This window comes from Coffea arabica, chromosome 11e (genome assembly GCF_036785885.1).
Source record: "Coffea arabica cultivar ET-39 chromosome 11e, Coffea Arabica ET-39 HiFi, whole genome shotgun sequence".
In the NCBI taxonomy this organism is placed as follows: Eukaryota; Viridiplantae; Streptophyta; class Magnoliopsida; order Gentianales; family Rubiaceae; genus Coffea; species Coffea arabica.
In genome coordinates this window covers 55,539,937-55,556,597 of record NC_092331.1, presented here as the reverse complement: position 1 = coordinate 55,556,597, position 16,661 = coordinate 55,539,937, and the positions used below count along the sequence as shown (strand labels likewise).

The 16,661-nt window shown below is 36.7% G+C and overlaps 2 protein-coding genes across 2 annotated transcripts; both read right to left on the bottom strand.

The window, feature by feature from the left end:
- Positions 1 to 2,582: 2,582 nt before the first annotated feature.
- LOC113717762 (uncharacterized) lies at positions 2,583 to 3,360 on the bottom strand. Its single transcript, XM_027242562.2, has one exon. The coding sequence runs from the start codon at positions 3,239 to 3,241 to the stop codon at positions 2,747 to 2,749; it is 495 nt and encodes a 164-aa protein (XP_027098363.1). The 5' UTR covers positions 3,242 to 3,360; the 3' UTR covers positions 2,583 to 2,746.
- A 2,266-nt stretch (positions 3,361 to 5,626) lies between these two features.
- On the bottom strand, positions 5,627 to 14,798 carry LOC113719272 (ABC transporter G family member 7). The gene is made up of 12 exons (XM_027244447.2): positions 14,394 to 14,798; positions 13,256 to 13,446; positions 13,023 to 13,173; positions 12,654 to 12,786; positions 12,159 to 12,360; positions 11,104 to 11,377; positions 9,797 to 9,928; positions 8,451 to 8,671; positions 7,031 to 7,243; positions 6,812 to 6,896; positions 6,099 to 6,336; positions 5,627 to 5,964 (listed from the first exon to the last, which is right to left on the bottom strand). The coding sequence occupies exons 1-12, from the start codon at positions 14,643 to 14,645 to the stop codon at positions 5,912 to 5,914; spliced, it is 2,145 nt and encodes a 714-aa protein (XP_027100248.1). The 5' UTR covers positions 14,646 to 14,798; the 3' UTR covers positions 5,627 to 5,911.
- Between the last annotated feature and the right edge of the window lie 1,863 nt (positions 14,799 to 16,661).

Below are 16,661 nucleotides of genomic sequence, written 5' to 3'. Positions count from 1 at the left end.
GCTTTTTCTCTTCTTGAGTTCGCCTAATTATAGCCTTTCCATTACCGCCTCTTCGTCTTTAGCTATCGATGTGGGAGCTAGAAATATCAGAAGCATTGCTGCTGCATCCACCAGGCAATTCCCCTATTCTATGACTTCACAGTTTTACGCCAAAATTATTTTGATTTCTGGATTTGGCTTAATGATTTCATAAGTAGTTGTAAGATCTTGTATTAAGGCTCAAGGTTTTTGGGAATTTATTGATGCAGAGATACAGCAGATATTACACCAATTTACTGAACAATTAAGGATGTGTCTGTTCTTCTTCTTTTTATTTTTTTTGGCACAAATGATAAATGTATATAGCACACGACAGGATTGTATCATAAGCCCTGAAATTAATGGCACAGCCCTAATTAATCAAGCAATATGTTAGCCTCAATTTCCACCAGTCATGACAGAACAGAAATCAGTAACCAAAGGGTGTGATAAACAATTACCAATATTTGTTGATCTTACTTCCTATTGACAATCAGACTAAATAAAGAAAATGAATTAGATAAAGGGTTGAATGGCACAAATTACTGAATTAATTAGGCTTCAACTAATTTCCCAACCCTAGTAAATGATTGTTTTTTTTTGGGGGGGGGGGGGGGGGGGGGGGGGTTAGAAACCATGTCAAATTATGAAGGATGAAATTTAGTAGCGGAATAAAGGTGCACCAGCAATGGTCCTAAACCCTAATTCCTAACTTTTCTTGTAAAGCCAAATAAAGTTACATTTGAGATTTCACAATGTTGTAGATCTAGCATTTTGAGGCTTGAGGTACGCTGGAACTGTAAAAGAGTGCAAATGGTGTAAAGCAACCATTTCAGATCCAAGGCATGTATATATTCGTAAAGAACAAACTGAAAAATGGTAAAAAAAAAAAATTTACAATTAATTTATATCCTTCAAATTTTTTCTATTTGATTAATGTTCCCCTTTTTAAGTATTTTTTATCAATTTATTAAACTTTGAATAAAAATAAGGATAAATAACACAATACTAAAAGTAAACACAATTGCAATTTTTTTAAATAAAGGTAATACTAGACTTGTTTTTTTAAAAAAAAAAGCAACTTATTATTATTTTGATTTACATAAGCTTTTAGACTAATATTATTGTCATTTTTTGTTTGTCAAATTAGTCAAATATTAAATTCTTGATCAACTTTTTTTAGATATGACTGCCTCCAAAGTTCATAGGGACAAAGTATTATTAGCCTTAATTATTTTGTAGTGACATTTAATTTTGTCAAAAATTCTTAAAATAGTTCGCAATATTAATAATTCACTTGTTGTTTTACACAGTTATATAATGCATGCACTTCGTTGGATTAACGGCAATAGCAATCAATCAATCAATCAATCAAAATTTTATTTGTGCACGCATCTATCATCTAATATCTATTTTTAAATTTGAATTCAAAGAAATTTTTATTATAATAAGTAAGAGTCAAATCCAATACACATTAAGTAGATTTAAATCGCTATTTAAATACAGTTTCCTTCAGTAATCTTTAACAAATTCTTCTAAGGCAAGTACACTATTGACTATCCTAAGTACAGAATTTTAAGTGTTACACGTTTACAAAACTACATTATTGCATGTTATTCATAGAAAAAAAAAATAATGCTTTCATTTTTCCCTTTTTTGTTTTTCACAAAAACACCCGACCCTTCGACCAACAATAGCTGAGAGTTAAAAACAACAACTTTGATAGGGAGCCCATTACTTCTGAAGCTTCTTGCTTCTCAACGTTGGGTCTGTTTACCTTGAAGCCCAACTTATAACAGCTGTTCCGAGCCACATTTGAGCCCAGCTGCTTAATCTTAGGTTATTTTACCTATTTTGCTGCTGCCTTTGTAATTAATTTAGTTTTGGGAGACAATTAATTTTGTGGAAAGCTCTTAATAAATAGTTTGCACTAAACATTCACTTCTTGATTTACGCAAAATAATAAAATGCAGGATGGCAGTACATTTACTGGCATCGACAATCATTTCTAATTGTATGTTTAAGTTACATAATCTATATCTACATGACAAAAAATATATATATATTAGACACACCAAGTACTCTATATGACAATGCACTAATACCCAAATCACTGAATATTTATGGTGGACCATTCATTTGTTTGATATTCATTACACAAAGGATGATCTATCGCTATTGTTTGGTGATAAATGATTGATACTAGTGCATCACGTGACATGTCACATAGCGTGTGCATACATATAATTTTTCGGTAAAAGTACCTTCTTTCATTCAAGCACTCGCTACAACTTCATATATCGAAACTAGAGTTATAAAAGTTCGTGTTTGCATTCAATATCGACCATTAAATTCAAATTTCAAGCAGTTTTGATGATGAGCGATCTGCTACAAGTAGACACAAATCCTGAATCGACGTCCCACTTATATGCACTCTCGCTTTTTTCTGTAGGTGGCTGAAACAGCTCTGCTTGACAACAATTTTGAGCGCATAAATTGAAATTCATCAATAAGGTTGAGATTTAATAATAAAGCTCCGATAGCTCAATTACTTGCAGGACAAATTAAAGGAAGGGTAAATTAACTGATTCACATAAAACCATTACATCTTTTTCAATACATTTATAGACTAGCTGACCATCAAAAACAGTCAAATACATGTCTCGTATTCTATATACATCAAACAAATAAATCGAATCTCAACATATGATATTAGAGAACTCTTTGGCTAAGACAAATTAATCCCAGCTAGAACACCTTTGGTTAACTCCATCAGCTGAGACATGACCAAAAGTGTTGAAGTTGGGACACTCAAGCCGACCAAAGCAATCATCCCAAGAGCCAAGCTAGGCCTAGTGTCCATCAAATGCGATTGCAAGAACCCCATGACTTCACAAATCATCGAATCATAACTTGTGTAGTATTTCTTCTCCCAGTCCATCCATTCGGATGGTGGCTCGTAGTTCCTCTCTATCATCTTCGTTTCATGGATTCTTTTCCTAAGAACAATCATGTTCTCATCCACCATTCTCCCACTGCTGTAGTTTTGGTCATGGTGATCAGCTTCTGATCTTCTCATTGCAGAAATTGAAGTTGAACTTGAACGTGATCTTCTTGGATTCACCGCTCTTGCATGGTTAATTCTTTTGGTACTAGTAGAAAATGAGCTGGATTGAAGAAGATGAACTGGTGAACAAACTGAAGAAGAAGTTGATGCTGCCATTTTTTTTTTTTTTGGTTGCTTCAATCAAGATTCAAGAATGCAAAATTTATGCGTAAGATTTTGGATGGAATGATGAGGGAATAAATTTTACAGGTTGACGTACTTATAGCACTTTGCCAGGGGGGATGCATGTGGCGGTGGAAAGATTAGCTGATTAATTTCATAAGTTAGTGCGGCAAAACCGTGTCTTAACTGACATCAGCCGACCTTGCGGCGCATTTTCCAAGAAGGAAGTGTTTTTTATTCGACGGATGCTAAAAAAGAGCCAGTTTGGCAATCGTAACTCTTAAGAAAGCGACGCGTGTTACTGTCGCGCGAGGGCGAAGAATCCTATGAGGTCGCAAGCACCAAAGGCCTTTTGTCGGGGAGCCGAACCGCCGTTTGATTTCCTATTATTGGACAAAAAATAACAACCAATTGAAAATGACAATAAAGAAGATCATTAGTTTTTTTTTAATTTTGTTTTTTTTTTTTTATAAGTGAGAGGCTTTAAATTCAGAATTTCTTATTTACAATCTCTCGTACCTGCTATCTAATTCAACACTCTCAAGAAGATCATTAGTTTCATCAACATAATTGAAAAAGAAGTTTGGACAAAGAGAATTGCAGCGCGCCATTGATGAATAAACTTGGACAGTAACATCTTTCAATTTGTTTTAGTTTATTTTGTTTTGTGTATCTCATTTCTCCGAAGAAATGGAAAAAGGACGCCACTCTCGTCGTATTTAACTTTCAAAAGTGGAGAATGATGTATCAATATAACTTTCAATTAATTAAAATTTCAAAGAAGAGGGAGCAAAAGAATTTGTAGAATTAAATGTCACTTATAGAAATTTATTTTGGAGAAAGGCGATATCAAAATCGAGCATTTTCTCAGGAAGGATTAAATTGGATGATAAGTTGAGAAGAACTATAAATAATAAGATATTGTTGATTTAAAACCTTCCACTTACCTTAAAAAAAAAAAAGGAGCATTTTCTTAAAAGAGCTAAAAGACTCTCTAGGCTTTGCATTTTCTGTTGATACAAGGATATATGGTTTCCTTTTTTCTATCATACGGGTTCTATCATATTTCACATCTACGGCTGCAGACACATGGACAAGCTGTTAAGAAAAGCAGAAGATCATATCTCCTAGGCTTCGGTTCCCCTATGATTGTGGCCGTTGAGATTGGCTCGACTGATTACGAGGACGGCGCATAGTTTAATCTCTATGCCTATTGTTTACGTTTTGGACAGTTGGGCGTAGCTGCAATCCTCTTCTAAGAATCAGACTTGGCTTATTACATGGAATTATTCAAGAAACGGTGCCACAAATACAGGAGAAGTCCTGCCAATCTCAGGACTGAACATTTTTTTTTTTTTTTTTATTGGTAGGAGGCTGAGTTGATTGTAGAAGCAATCCAGGAATTTCAGTAACGTGACAACAGCTTAATGTTAGTTGTGAAGCCATCGATAATCTCGGCTGTCAAAAGGAGAGAGGGGAAGTGAGACATTGCTTCTCCAAAACTTACAAATTGTTGGAGAGCATGCAGGAAAAAGTAGATGGTGAAAGAAATTTCTCCACTTAAATTTTGGAGGGTAGAGATTGATTCTTGGATAAATATTTTGACCAATTTAAAAGGTCTACAATTGTACAAACACACTCGTATTGTTGTATTAATGTCTAAATCTATTTGGGTATTTGCTTCTAAATTGTGCTTTCACAATTTAGAAGTTGGCAATATGGACATGGAATCTAGCTTTACCATATCCCAGGATGCTTTTATAGATGCCATGCATTAATCTCCTAATCCTATCAAATACTTGGTATGTAGTCAAAGCCCATCATTTTCACCTCTTTTCAAGAAAATTATGCTACTGACAGCTTAAGCTATTGACAGCACTTGCCGTGCCGTTGTCAAAGTGGATTAGCAGGTTTTTACACTTTGATGAACTTGGAACGTAATTAATTTGACATGTGTCAAAAATACTTGGGTTCATTTTTCTTTATATTTTTTTTTCTGTTTCCTTGTAAAGATTGTAAGGAGACTGTGTCCGGAAACGTTTAAAATTGGTAAGTATCAAAGGACTCGTTACTCAAGGCACCTTAAACAGCCAACAAATGGAACTGGTCAGGTTCTTTCATCACAGATGGAGGAGATTCTCAAGAAAGGAACAACATGGAGATTCCTTCTTGTTTTTGTGTTGGGCTCAATAGTTCCAAGCGTTAGTTTTGTTCAATCATATACCTGTGGGCCATAGTCATCAACCTCGTATTCTCAGGTTCTAACATCCTTTGCCATGAAGCTTGAACCAGAGACTTTCAATAAGAAAGCATCCACAGCAAAGACTGAGTGGTAGTAACAAATATGCAATGTCACAGAAGTAAATCAAGCGCAAAAGATTGTAAAATGCGCAAGCTACTGCATAAAATATTAAAGATAACTTTTCTTTCGTAGAGCCTTACATTCCATCCAATGAAGTCACTCGGGAAGTTAAAGAACACATCCATGAAAGAAATGCACAACTGGAAACATCATTTTGACACAGTAGATCTCAAAACGTATCCGATCTCCTAAAATTTGGAGCTCTTTGAACTATGAGGCCAGCCATTTGCATTGAATTTGTTGGCTATGAGCATTAAAAGTACAATAGCAACCACATTCTGTGTTATAATTAGCTGATTATGTCAAAATAAGCATGACCTCCTCCATGGCAGAGTCATCCCCTTAAGATTAGTACCTGTATGAGATAAATCAATAAAAATTTCCACACCTTATATTAACACCATGAATGTCCAAGTAACTAGAAACCTTCTAGTTCAAACATATTTAGAGGGCCAGGAGAAGAAGATTCTAGCCCCTGGTCGGGTATACCTTGGTCTAGAAGAGGAGATTCAATTTGCTCATATTGTTCTTCTGGATCACTGTCAAGTGGCTCTAGCTTTGGCTGTTTCTCAGTTTGATCCGCAGGTGGCTGCTCAAGTTGCTGGTATTTAGGTTTGTTTCTCTCGAGGAGAAGGTAAGTTGTATAATACCAAAATAGAAGTATTCTACTTTGAGCCACTACTGTTTCCTTGATAGTGCTGCCTCCAAAGGAGAATCGCTCCAGCGCCTGCATATTGGAATAAAAAAGTATTTAAGATTCAGCATTACATTTGGAGTACTCTTCTTTCCTTTTTCTCTTTTAAAGGAGGAATCGAGGTTTGTGACGTTACAGCTTTTGCTTTAGCAGCAGTAAACAAACATATGAAAACCAAGGAGGCATATGGAGGGAAACATAGATAGGACTCGATAACAAGTCATGGCCTCTTTTTATCAAGTAGATAGGTTCCTCCTGGCGCTTGACTTGTCAATCAGAGCTGCACTTGGTGCCCGTCTTACAACGTTACCACAAAATGAAAGTGATGGTTTAAGCACTTATAAAATAGGAGAAAATTCACAATCTGGCCTATTCATGAGACTCCTTATCAAGTAGTGAAAATCGCTTTCTTGGTTCAATCACGAACCTTTCACAATTCTGAAGCTCTTGTTGTTATACCTTTCGAAGATAGAACAGTGCTACAATATAGCAAAGAGAATTCACTCACTTGTTCACCAGATTGGATGTCAAATGGCTGCTGATGATCAAATGGAAGGCCTCTAAATTCATTGATGCATAGACCTTGAAATGCCCTGAAATTGATACACTACAAGTGTTACCATGGTTTGACAACCTAGGCACTGGGAAAACATTACATTTTCTATGATGTTTAACTTTCAGAAATCATAAAAGACATTAACACTCGATTGATATGACATGTTTTTACCATCTTATGAGAGAAACTCGAGGAATCCATCGAAACACGATTGGTGTATTCTTGGCGTTCACATAGTAACCTCCAAATACGAGAAAAACTGTCATAAGAGATGGCCCCAATGCCATTGCAGCTTCAGTTGTTGGAACCATGGCCCCCACTGTCAAACCCATGGCAGAAGCAGAAAAGGACTCCACAGTTACAATGCCACAGAACTTACCAAATCTACAAAGAATTAAGTTGTCAATCAGTGCACAGAACAATTTGAATAGGTATATTGGAACTTTTATAAGATCATTCTCTTCAATCATGTTCAAAGATGCAATAGATGAACTGGAACAGCACAGACTAGATTCTTCCATCAATGAGCATAACCAGATTCCAAAGATAAAAGATAAGTCCTAACATTTTGCAGCAACTCAAAGTGTATTGGTGCTTGGCTTGGTCCCTCCAGTGGCTATGGCTCTATGACTTCCTTTTATTTGAAATAAAAATCTTTGAAGCCAGAGTATGGAGGAAAAGTTATTATCATATTGTTGTAGTGACTCATACGATCTTCATCTTGGATCACTCTCTTGAACAAAGAACATGATCTATAGGAACTGATGTTTGGCATGTATAAGTGCCATGTCGTATTAACAAATAAAAGTAAAGTTTTGCCCCCCCCCCCTTGCTCCCCTTCTTGGGCTATAGGTCAAAATCAGATCAAGGGATTGAAGTTTCAGAATCCATTCTTTTATATGACCTTGAAGGATATTTAAGGAAAGATTCAGTTTTTCCCAACTTGTTTCCACAGTATAATGGAAAAGCAGAAAGAAAGCCACTTCCAGTGAACATCTGCCAGAAATCAGACAAAAAGATTTCTACTACCGCTCTAAAAGTTCTGTAGATTTTTATCTATCCTGTTACTTGTGCATGTGCACAGCTTCAGACCTTGATGCCTGTCAACAAATCTCATTTATAAGAACTTACGTAAATTGTGTCATGTTATGCAGCTTTGATTTTATTTATTCTTTCTCATTCTGCTATTACTCCAGGCAATTTGTCGAGAACGGCCATTTTTTAAACATCAATAAATTCTCAAAGTCCAAACAAATAATGATTTACACCCAGATCTTTCAAGAAAACAGAAATTGGTTCAATGCAGTCAGAACGGAGAACAAAAAGGGGTTCTTGCATTGTTCAGATTCTTAATATGGTTAACAACAAAAGCATTTTCTCAACCATTTCACTAGGTGCTGAGGAGATCCAACAAAAACTTCTCATCATTACGGTGAATCTTCCCAACAAAATAAAAAATTGTATCAAATAAGAACATACTTCAACTTTCTTGTGCTAAAACTTTGGCCTGAAAAAGCAAAATTCTGTGCATGCTCTCTTGGAAGAATTAGGATTACAGTTACAGTATAAATACTGGAAGCTAACAACTTACCTGGATAAAGTTGGATGCAGGCCAGCCATGGGGTATAGAATTGCACCAAATAGCAATGGAAATGAAGCCCCAACAGGAATCTCTGCCAACAACTTTGAAAGCAAATATGGCCCTAGTCCATAAGACCCCTTGGCACGCTCTCTATCAACAATTGCACGTTCCTTGGGGAATACGCCAACAGTTTTTGTGAGTGCAGCCATAGCAGTGTTTATTGCAGCAACCTGAGCAAGAGATGAGAGAGAAAAGAACTCAACTTAGAAATCCAGATACACACTCATTGCATTTTTTTACTAATCGCCATGTAACTGAAAGCTAATTTCCAATCTAACTATAAAATTCAAACTTTATTAGGGTAAATAAAACCATGACTAATAAAACAGAGTAGAAGCCGCAAAAACAAATGGCAATTTCTACAGATTACAGGAAAGTTTCTGAGAAATTCAGTTAAGTAAAATTTGCATGATCAGATGGAAGCCCCACATTCAAAAGAGAGACATTGAAGTTGTAGATCAGCATTCCCCTCTTTCCCAAATCTCCCCCCCAACCTAAATTATGAGGACAAGTAAAATTAAAAAAGAAGATAAGATGGACATGCATGTACAAGCTCCTTATAGAGAGATTAAAATTACAAAAGATGTATCCAGACTCTTAAAAGAATGTATCAAGAAACAGCGTAAAAAATGCATGTAAATCCCAACTTAAATCGTGTTGGACAAGAAAATCATGTGCGAAAGGAGGGACAACTGATAAAAACAAAAATTTACATGAAACAGAAAGAAAACCAAGGAAGTAGAATATCTATAACAAGTGAGGCCGTCAAAAAAAGTTACACAAGCAAGTATAAAATTTAGTTAGCCTGATAAAGTTATCGCTCCAGATTCAGTGGCAGAAAATGACATTATCTCAATTGTCAACTATTGATCAACATACTGATCTAACTTCTAGATCATCTTCATCCAAGAAAATTAGCTACAACCTGATACTCTGATACTAGATCACATTCAAGCTCTCAAATTTATATTTAAAGCAGAACCAGGAATAAGGGGTCTTAAAGAAAGCCACATGGATATCTAAACAGCACAGGCAGACTTCAATTCTAATGCACACATAATTCTTCAAATGCATGGTGCCCATAAAAACAATACATGTTTGAAAAACCAAATTTTTAAAGGGCTTTATGATCTTTTGTTCTTCTTCATAGGCTCCAATTATACAAATTTGAGAAAAACTAAGAAATCAACTATTCTACTCTTATCTCAAAAAAAAAAATTCACACATGGCTGCCTAATAAACAAATTTAAGATTTACAGAATATGAAAATTCCAGCCGAAAACAAAATTTAATACCTGAAGCAATCCCATTCTATCTTGAATTGATGTCTGTGATCGTCCCATCCTCCAGAAAACAGAACCAAAGATAACTGCTGATGCAATTGACATTCTTGCTCGAACTTTGTTTGTTGGGCCATCTCGCGAGGCCTGTTAACAAGTTTACAGTTATCAAACAACCAATATAAGAAAGAAATTTTTATCCCCTAGCTATGAGAAACAATTCTATGCATAAGTGCCACAATGCAACGGTCACAATTTTGAGGAGAGTAAGATGTCACATCAATCTCCTGAATCGTGTGCCATATGTAGGAAATTGAATTTCTAAACAAGAATGTTTTCTTAAGAAAAGTTCAGATATTAAGAAGTTTGATCCTAAAAGGTACATTCACCACAACAAATTCAGAAGCAAAAGCACCTAAAAGACCAGATGAAAGTGCAGATTGCATGTATAAATAAACTTTGACTGCCAGTTAGACAATGAGAAGCAAACAGGAGAGACCATCTAGACAATTTCGTTTGAGAGGTTTCAACCAATTCCAACCATAGTATTACACATGAACAATTTGATTTGCAAGGAAGTTCACTATCAGTTTGCATTCAAAAGAAGTAGAACAGGTTGCATTGGAAATAGATTTTTCTATAATAATAATCTTGTCTATCATGGACATCAGATCCCCCCCCTGATATAGAGTAAATGCATTGCCACGAAAGGAATTTTGAAAAGTCTTTATAAAAAGTCTATTAGATATGTACCAAGGCATGTCACATTAAAAGCTACAATGGACTGTAGTAATAAGAGTTCAATATCATATCACCATAAATCCTTATGGTTGAGGTATTTTTATTCAGGAGAGCAACCCAGGGCAGTAGAAGGCTGAAAATCAGCTTACAGAACAACTGTCAATTTCTACATATACATTTATATTTACCATTATTTTTTAAGAATAGAGATAATTTACAACTGCTTAGAATATGTGTATCAAGAGTGTATTCTCAAAGCAACTTTACAATCAAGCTGCACAATCCACTTTGATTACTATTCAAGTACACATTTGACATTCGTTACATATTAAAATATTCAAAGGCAAAACCAGCAAGTAAAGGTGCACTTGATTGATGCACTTCTTTTCAATAGGAATCATGTATTCTACCAAATATATAAACCCCAGCTATATGTCAAGCCAAAGAGAAAGTGTTAAGCCATATTATAAATCTACAACATCTGGACAAATAGCTCCTAAACCATATTTCAATATGAAACGAGGGATGCTGATAAAGTAGTAAGTTAGTGAAACAAGTAATAAGATGATTTAAGGAGTTACCTGCATCCATGCCCGCTTAAAGAGTAAACAAAACTGCCTCCACCAACCAACTTTTCTTTTAACTACAGATTTCTTCCTAATGTATGTGCTGCTCTTGTAGCCTTCACGTGTAAGAGGAGTCGCAGAAAGTGTCGATGATATCTGTTGGGAAAAAGACTCAACTAGAGCATCTACCCTTTTCTGGGAAGCAAAAACGCTCTTAGAGGAGCTATAATCTACAGATATCAGATCAGCCAGAAATTCAGCAGGATTTACATGATCTGGGCACAGATACCTATCATCACACAATCAGATCAGTCAGTAAAATACACAATATCAGTTCTAGAGGATCCTTTCAACGTAAAGTAAGTTCCGAGAAAAGAGAAGCATGTTGTCAATGCATGGAAGTCACTTTATGTTAAGCTATGTGCTTCTGCTGTTTAAGCATCTAATTTGTATGAATCATCTTTTATTCAGTTTTATGCAGAGACACATAAGAAACCAGACCTAGAGAAATTCATAATTGTGTGTATCAGGAAAATGCTTCAAGAGTCAACTTCTAATCTGTTGAACAAAATGCATCCATTTGTTCAAGAACCAGAGCAATTAGCATTGCATTTACCTTTTAATACAAAGCAACCATAGGCTAAAATTAAATGACTGGAATAATAAAATCAATCAGGCTTATCTTCTTGACTTCTTGAATGGTCGTTGTATGACTTTCAGTACAAAAAAAAAAAGAAAAGAAAGAAAGAAGGGCAAACAGATTTTTCATTGCTACTCACAGAAGCAGTTCAGAATCATCAAACATGGATGCGTGCACTTTAAAAATCTAAAAGAGCTTGCAAAATAAACCAAATCATCTGGAGTCAATCTTGCATTTATATGCATCTTTTGCTTTTCTTAGGTATTAATAACAAAGGATACTGGGGGAACAAACAATGCCTATACAGACTAAACAAGAAAAGGTATTGCATGCTTTAGCATTTAGAGTAATCATATGAAGTAGACAGTAATATCTCGATATTCTATTATCTAATTCTGAAATTCATAAGATCTTGTAAGTACCAACTGACCCAAATTTAGAGAAATAATCCAACACTGTCTCTTGTGCTGGACCAGCGTAAACAAGTGCACCTTCTGCCAGAAGAACAATGTCATCAAATTTTCCATACACTGATCCTCTTGGTTGGTGTATGGAGCAGATCACAGTATGTCCGTCTAGTGCAAGTTCTCGTAGAGTTTCCATAACTTTTTCTGCTTGGAAAGCATCAAGTCCTGAAGCACCAGCATGTTACCCACAGTAAGAGTTAGAAGTTATCTATCTCCATAGAAGATGAGAAAAAACCAGCCCGACAGAGGGGTATCAGTGAGAAAAAGCTCCCAATGTGAGTTAAATACCAAATAATCTAAGGAAGCACTATATCAGATGCCATTGAGCTCGGGGGAAAAAAATTTAGGAATCAGACAGGGAAAGCAGAAGAACCAAATAGTCACATGGAGCCCATTAGGATTTCACAAGGTCAGGAGTATGTCTTAATAAGAGACAATGGTCCAGATATGAAGAATACCAGTTGTTGGTTCATCAGCAAATATGACAGATGGACTGGCGATAAGCTCACAGGCTAGTGACAAACGCTTCTTTTCTCCACCACTGATTCCACGAACTTTTGCATCCCCCACACGGGAATCAGCACAACTGACCTTTTAAGAAAAGCTCATACAAACCATCAGAAGGTATCAAAGAAATTTGGTTCAAACCAAAGACAACTTTCAATTATTTCGGACAAGCATATTGACAATGTACACCACAATATAATTCATCCCAAATCACATTTAGAAATATGCAATTAGGTGTCACTTTTCACATATATGGATGTAAATATATGCATACCAGAGCACGTAAATTTATAAAGTATGGAAAAAAATGGCAGCCTTACCAAGCCTAGTTTGAATAACAGATTATTCACGTATTCATCTCTCTCCTCGACTGAGGATATCTCCTCCAGCTGCATTTCAGCTGCAAGAGACAATGTTTCTCGAACTGTCAACTGTGAAAAGAAAAGGTCTTCCTGCCTGATATAAGCAAACCTGTAACAGGAGATTCTTATTTAACATAATCTGAAACCAAATATATAAGTTACAGTGTCAAAAGGTTTTATGGCATGCTTACTTATAGGTTCTCTTTGAGATTTTCTGTCCATTAACCTCCAAAAGGCCAGACAAATGCAACCGAGGTGAAGCCATCACCTGACCCGCAAGTATGTTGAGTAGGGTTGTCTTTCCTGACCCAGAGGGACCCATTATTGCAAGGAGTCTACCAGGTCGTGCTTCTCCACTCGCACCTTTAAGTAAAAACCGTACCTGAAGTTCAGAAAAGAATGATAAGAGAAGAAGAATATGATGAACTCAACTACAAATAATGAATTAAAAGCAACAAATGATACGCCACTATTTCCAAGATATCTAGAAGCATCGAATGGCTTCATTGTTTTTGTATAATAATATTAAAGATCAAAGATATAGACAGCCATCTAAAAACCATAAGACACTGCAACGGTAACAGAGCACAATGTGTCGAAACTTCAAAATTGAAAACCAGTAAGGTGTCAAAGAGGCAGAATATTAGTTCTTAATCCCATATTAAACACAAGACCATGAAATGAAATAGGGTTACTAGGATGGTGAAAACATATTAGCAATAGTTCACTGCTCCTAAAGGTTTTTGCTCACTCAATTTGGGACGCAAATAAATGGTCCCTCAAGATAATGTTGGTTACATGTGGAAACTGGTGATTCCTTCAGCATTAATAATTTTATTTTCAAATTAATCTCACATGAATTCAAATCAAAAGTCAATACTGAAAATACATATACAGAAAATGAAAAGGAGAACAAAAAAAAAGGAAGAAGACCTTGTCACTTTCTCACTAGAGCAAGCACAAACTTCGAATTTCCGAAAGTTCTTGAGTAGACCACAGCTTCAAGTGCTTACACCTTACAAAAGGTACAAATACTGACGCACGTGGTACAATCACTTACAACCATGGTCTACTCGTTCACCCAAGATTTTTCCAATACAGTAAAACCATTAATTGGTGACAGTAAATGTTCCCTGCCTCTAAAAGCTGGAGGTAATCTACCTTGCTTCCCAGCTCCCATTATACTTAACAAAAAGGGACAAGTAAAATTAAGCTATCAATTACGGGAAAGAACTAATTGAGGTTAATAGTTCATTAATTAGTGCTAAAATCATCAATTAATTAATTATAAGGGTCATCTAAAGTAGCAACAAAAGTACAGGAAATTACTGATTTTGAAGCTTTATTGGAGAGAGAGCAGGTGATATTCGTCCACTTGATAGTAACTGGCGGAACTTTCCCAGTCACCGGAGCATCATCTTCTTCAGCATCCCCATTTTGCTCCTGGTCATCATCAAACTCACATTCCGGTAAGAGCTCAGGTCCAGGGGAGGATAACAAGCGGAGCAGCAAGGCCGCCGCCACCGCCACCAAAAGCTGGCCCACTCCACCGCCACCCTTCCCGCCAATTTTCAGCACCATTTCTTCTACTTCTTCTCAGTCTTCACTCTTCTTCGTAGATGAGAAGATATTTTATTATTTATCTTTTAAGGGGTGGAGGGATATAAAAGGAAGTGAGTGTCGGAGATACGGTGACGTTTTACTGAGGAAAGTGAAATGGACGGGTCGAATATAAAAAGGACCGTTTTGCAGAAAAGGAGAAAATTTACGGTTGAGAACTTGTGGTTAGTTGAAGTTTCATGTTTACTATTGCTTGGGTTGGTTTGGCTGTGCACACGTGTCCCCGGTGAGGATAAGATAAGGGGACTTCTACGCGGGACTTTTGGGCTGTGAGGTAGACTTTTTTGGGCTATTGGGTTGGACTTTTGAAGTACCAGGCATCACCTAGTAATCGTAGGGGTGATTGTTAGATCCCGAGCTAAGGGGCTGGTGCAATTTACTACATTGTCTCAATTTTAGCAAGAATGATAACGAGATTAGGGTTGAAAATGAATTAAATTACTCGATATTCGAATCGAATTCAGTTTAATAAGAATGATTGATTACGGATAATGTGATGGCAGCTATTGAGATGTTCCACTGGCTGGAGCATAGGAAAGAGAGACAAGATAGGTTTCTGACACTAAAACTCGATATGAGTAAAGCATATGATCGTGTTGAATGGAAGTTTCTTGAATATATGTTACATGCTACCGGTTTTCCTCAACATTGGTGGCATTTAATCATGGAGTGTGTATGCTCTGTTTCTTACTCGATTATCATTAATGGTAGCCAGACGGATTTCTTTGAGCCGAGGAGAGGATTGCGGTAGGGCGATCCCCTCTCACCTTACCTTTTTATTTTGTGTGCAGAAGGGCTCTCGTCACTTATCCGGAAGATAGAGAGGCAGGGCTTATGGAGTGGGATCCAAATGGGAAGAGCAGGCCCTTTAATTTCTCATCTTTTGTTCGCAGATGATAGCCTATTCTTTGCTAAAGCAGACGAGAGGAGTATCCAAGTTATCATGGAAGTATTGGAAATTTATGGGAAAGCATCAGGACCAAAGGTGAATTTTCAAAAATTCCAATTATACTGCAGTAGCAACATGTCCCAAGTAATACAAAGACGGATATGTGATCTGTTAGGGGTGCAAGTTGATGATGGGAAAGGGCTTTACTTGGGTTTACTATACATGATTGGTAGGTCCAAATCTGAGATTTTTGGTTTTGTTAAAGAAAGAGTTTGGAAGAAACTTAAAGGGTGGAAGGAAAAAACTTTAACACAAGCCGGGAAGGAGGTCCTAATCAAGGCAGTAGCCCAGGCTATCCCGACTTATGTGATGTCTTGCTTCAAACTCCCAAAATCACTATGCACTGACATTCAGTTCTTAATTCGAAACTTTTGGTGGGGCCAGAAAGGGAATAAAAGGAAGCTATGCTGGATGAAATGGGATCAATTATGTAAAAGGAAATCCAAAGGAGGACTGGGTTTTAGAGATATAGAGGCCTTTAATCTTGCTTTATTAGCAAAACAAGTTTGGAGGATAATAAAAAATCCTGCTTCGTTGGCAGCCAGAGTTTTAAAGGCCAAGTATTTTCCCAAAACAGATTTCTGGAACGCGAAATTAGGGAGCAATCCGTCTTATCTATGGAGAAGCATACTAGCTGGAAGAAGCTTATTGCAAAGAGGCATTGTATGGCGAGTGGGTGATGGTTCGGACATAAGGGTATGGAATGACCCTTGGCTACCCTGCCCCCCATCCTTCTGGGTGTCACAGTGCTCGAGGACGTTGTGGCCAGAGGCTATAGTATCTGATTTAATAGACGCTCAGTCTGGTGAATGGCGACTGGACATGCTTCACATCCTATTCTTGAAGCATGAGGTACAAATTATTTTGAAAATCCCTCGACCTTCATGGTGGGCTAAGGATGAGATCATATGGTTCTATACTAAAAATGGGACTTTTGACGTCCGATCCGCGTACCATTTGGCCAAAACACTGCAGAGGATGGAGGAAGGTAGGGAGGGAGCATCTTCCGATCGTAAGGAGAAGTCTTA

What these genes read in the sequence shown, in the direction of transcription:
- LOC113717762 (XM_027242562.2), bottom strand. Translation starts at nt 3,241, where the DNA reads ATGGCAGCATCAACTTCTTCTTCAGTTTGTTCACCAGTTCATCTTCTT.
- LOC113719272 (XM_027244447.2), bottom strand. Translation starts at nt 14,645, where the DNA reads ATGGTGCTGAAAATTGGCGGGAAGGGTGGCGGTGGAGTGGGCCAGCTT. An exon ending in ATAGAATGGGATTGCTTCAG is followed by an intron (nt 8,672 to 9,796) that starts GTATTAAATTTT and finishes TCTCTTGCTCAG; the next exon opens with GTTGCTGCAATAAACACTGC. An exon ending in ACATCCAATCTGGTGAACAA is followed by an intron (nt 6,337 to 6,811) that starts GTGAGTGAATTC and finishes TCCAATATGCAG; the next exon opens with GCGCTGGAGCGATTCTCCTT.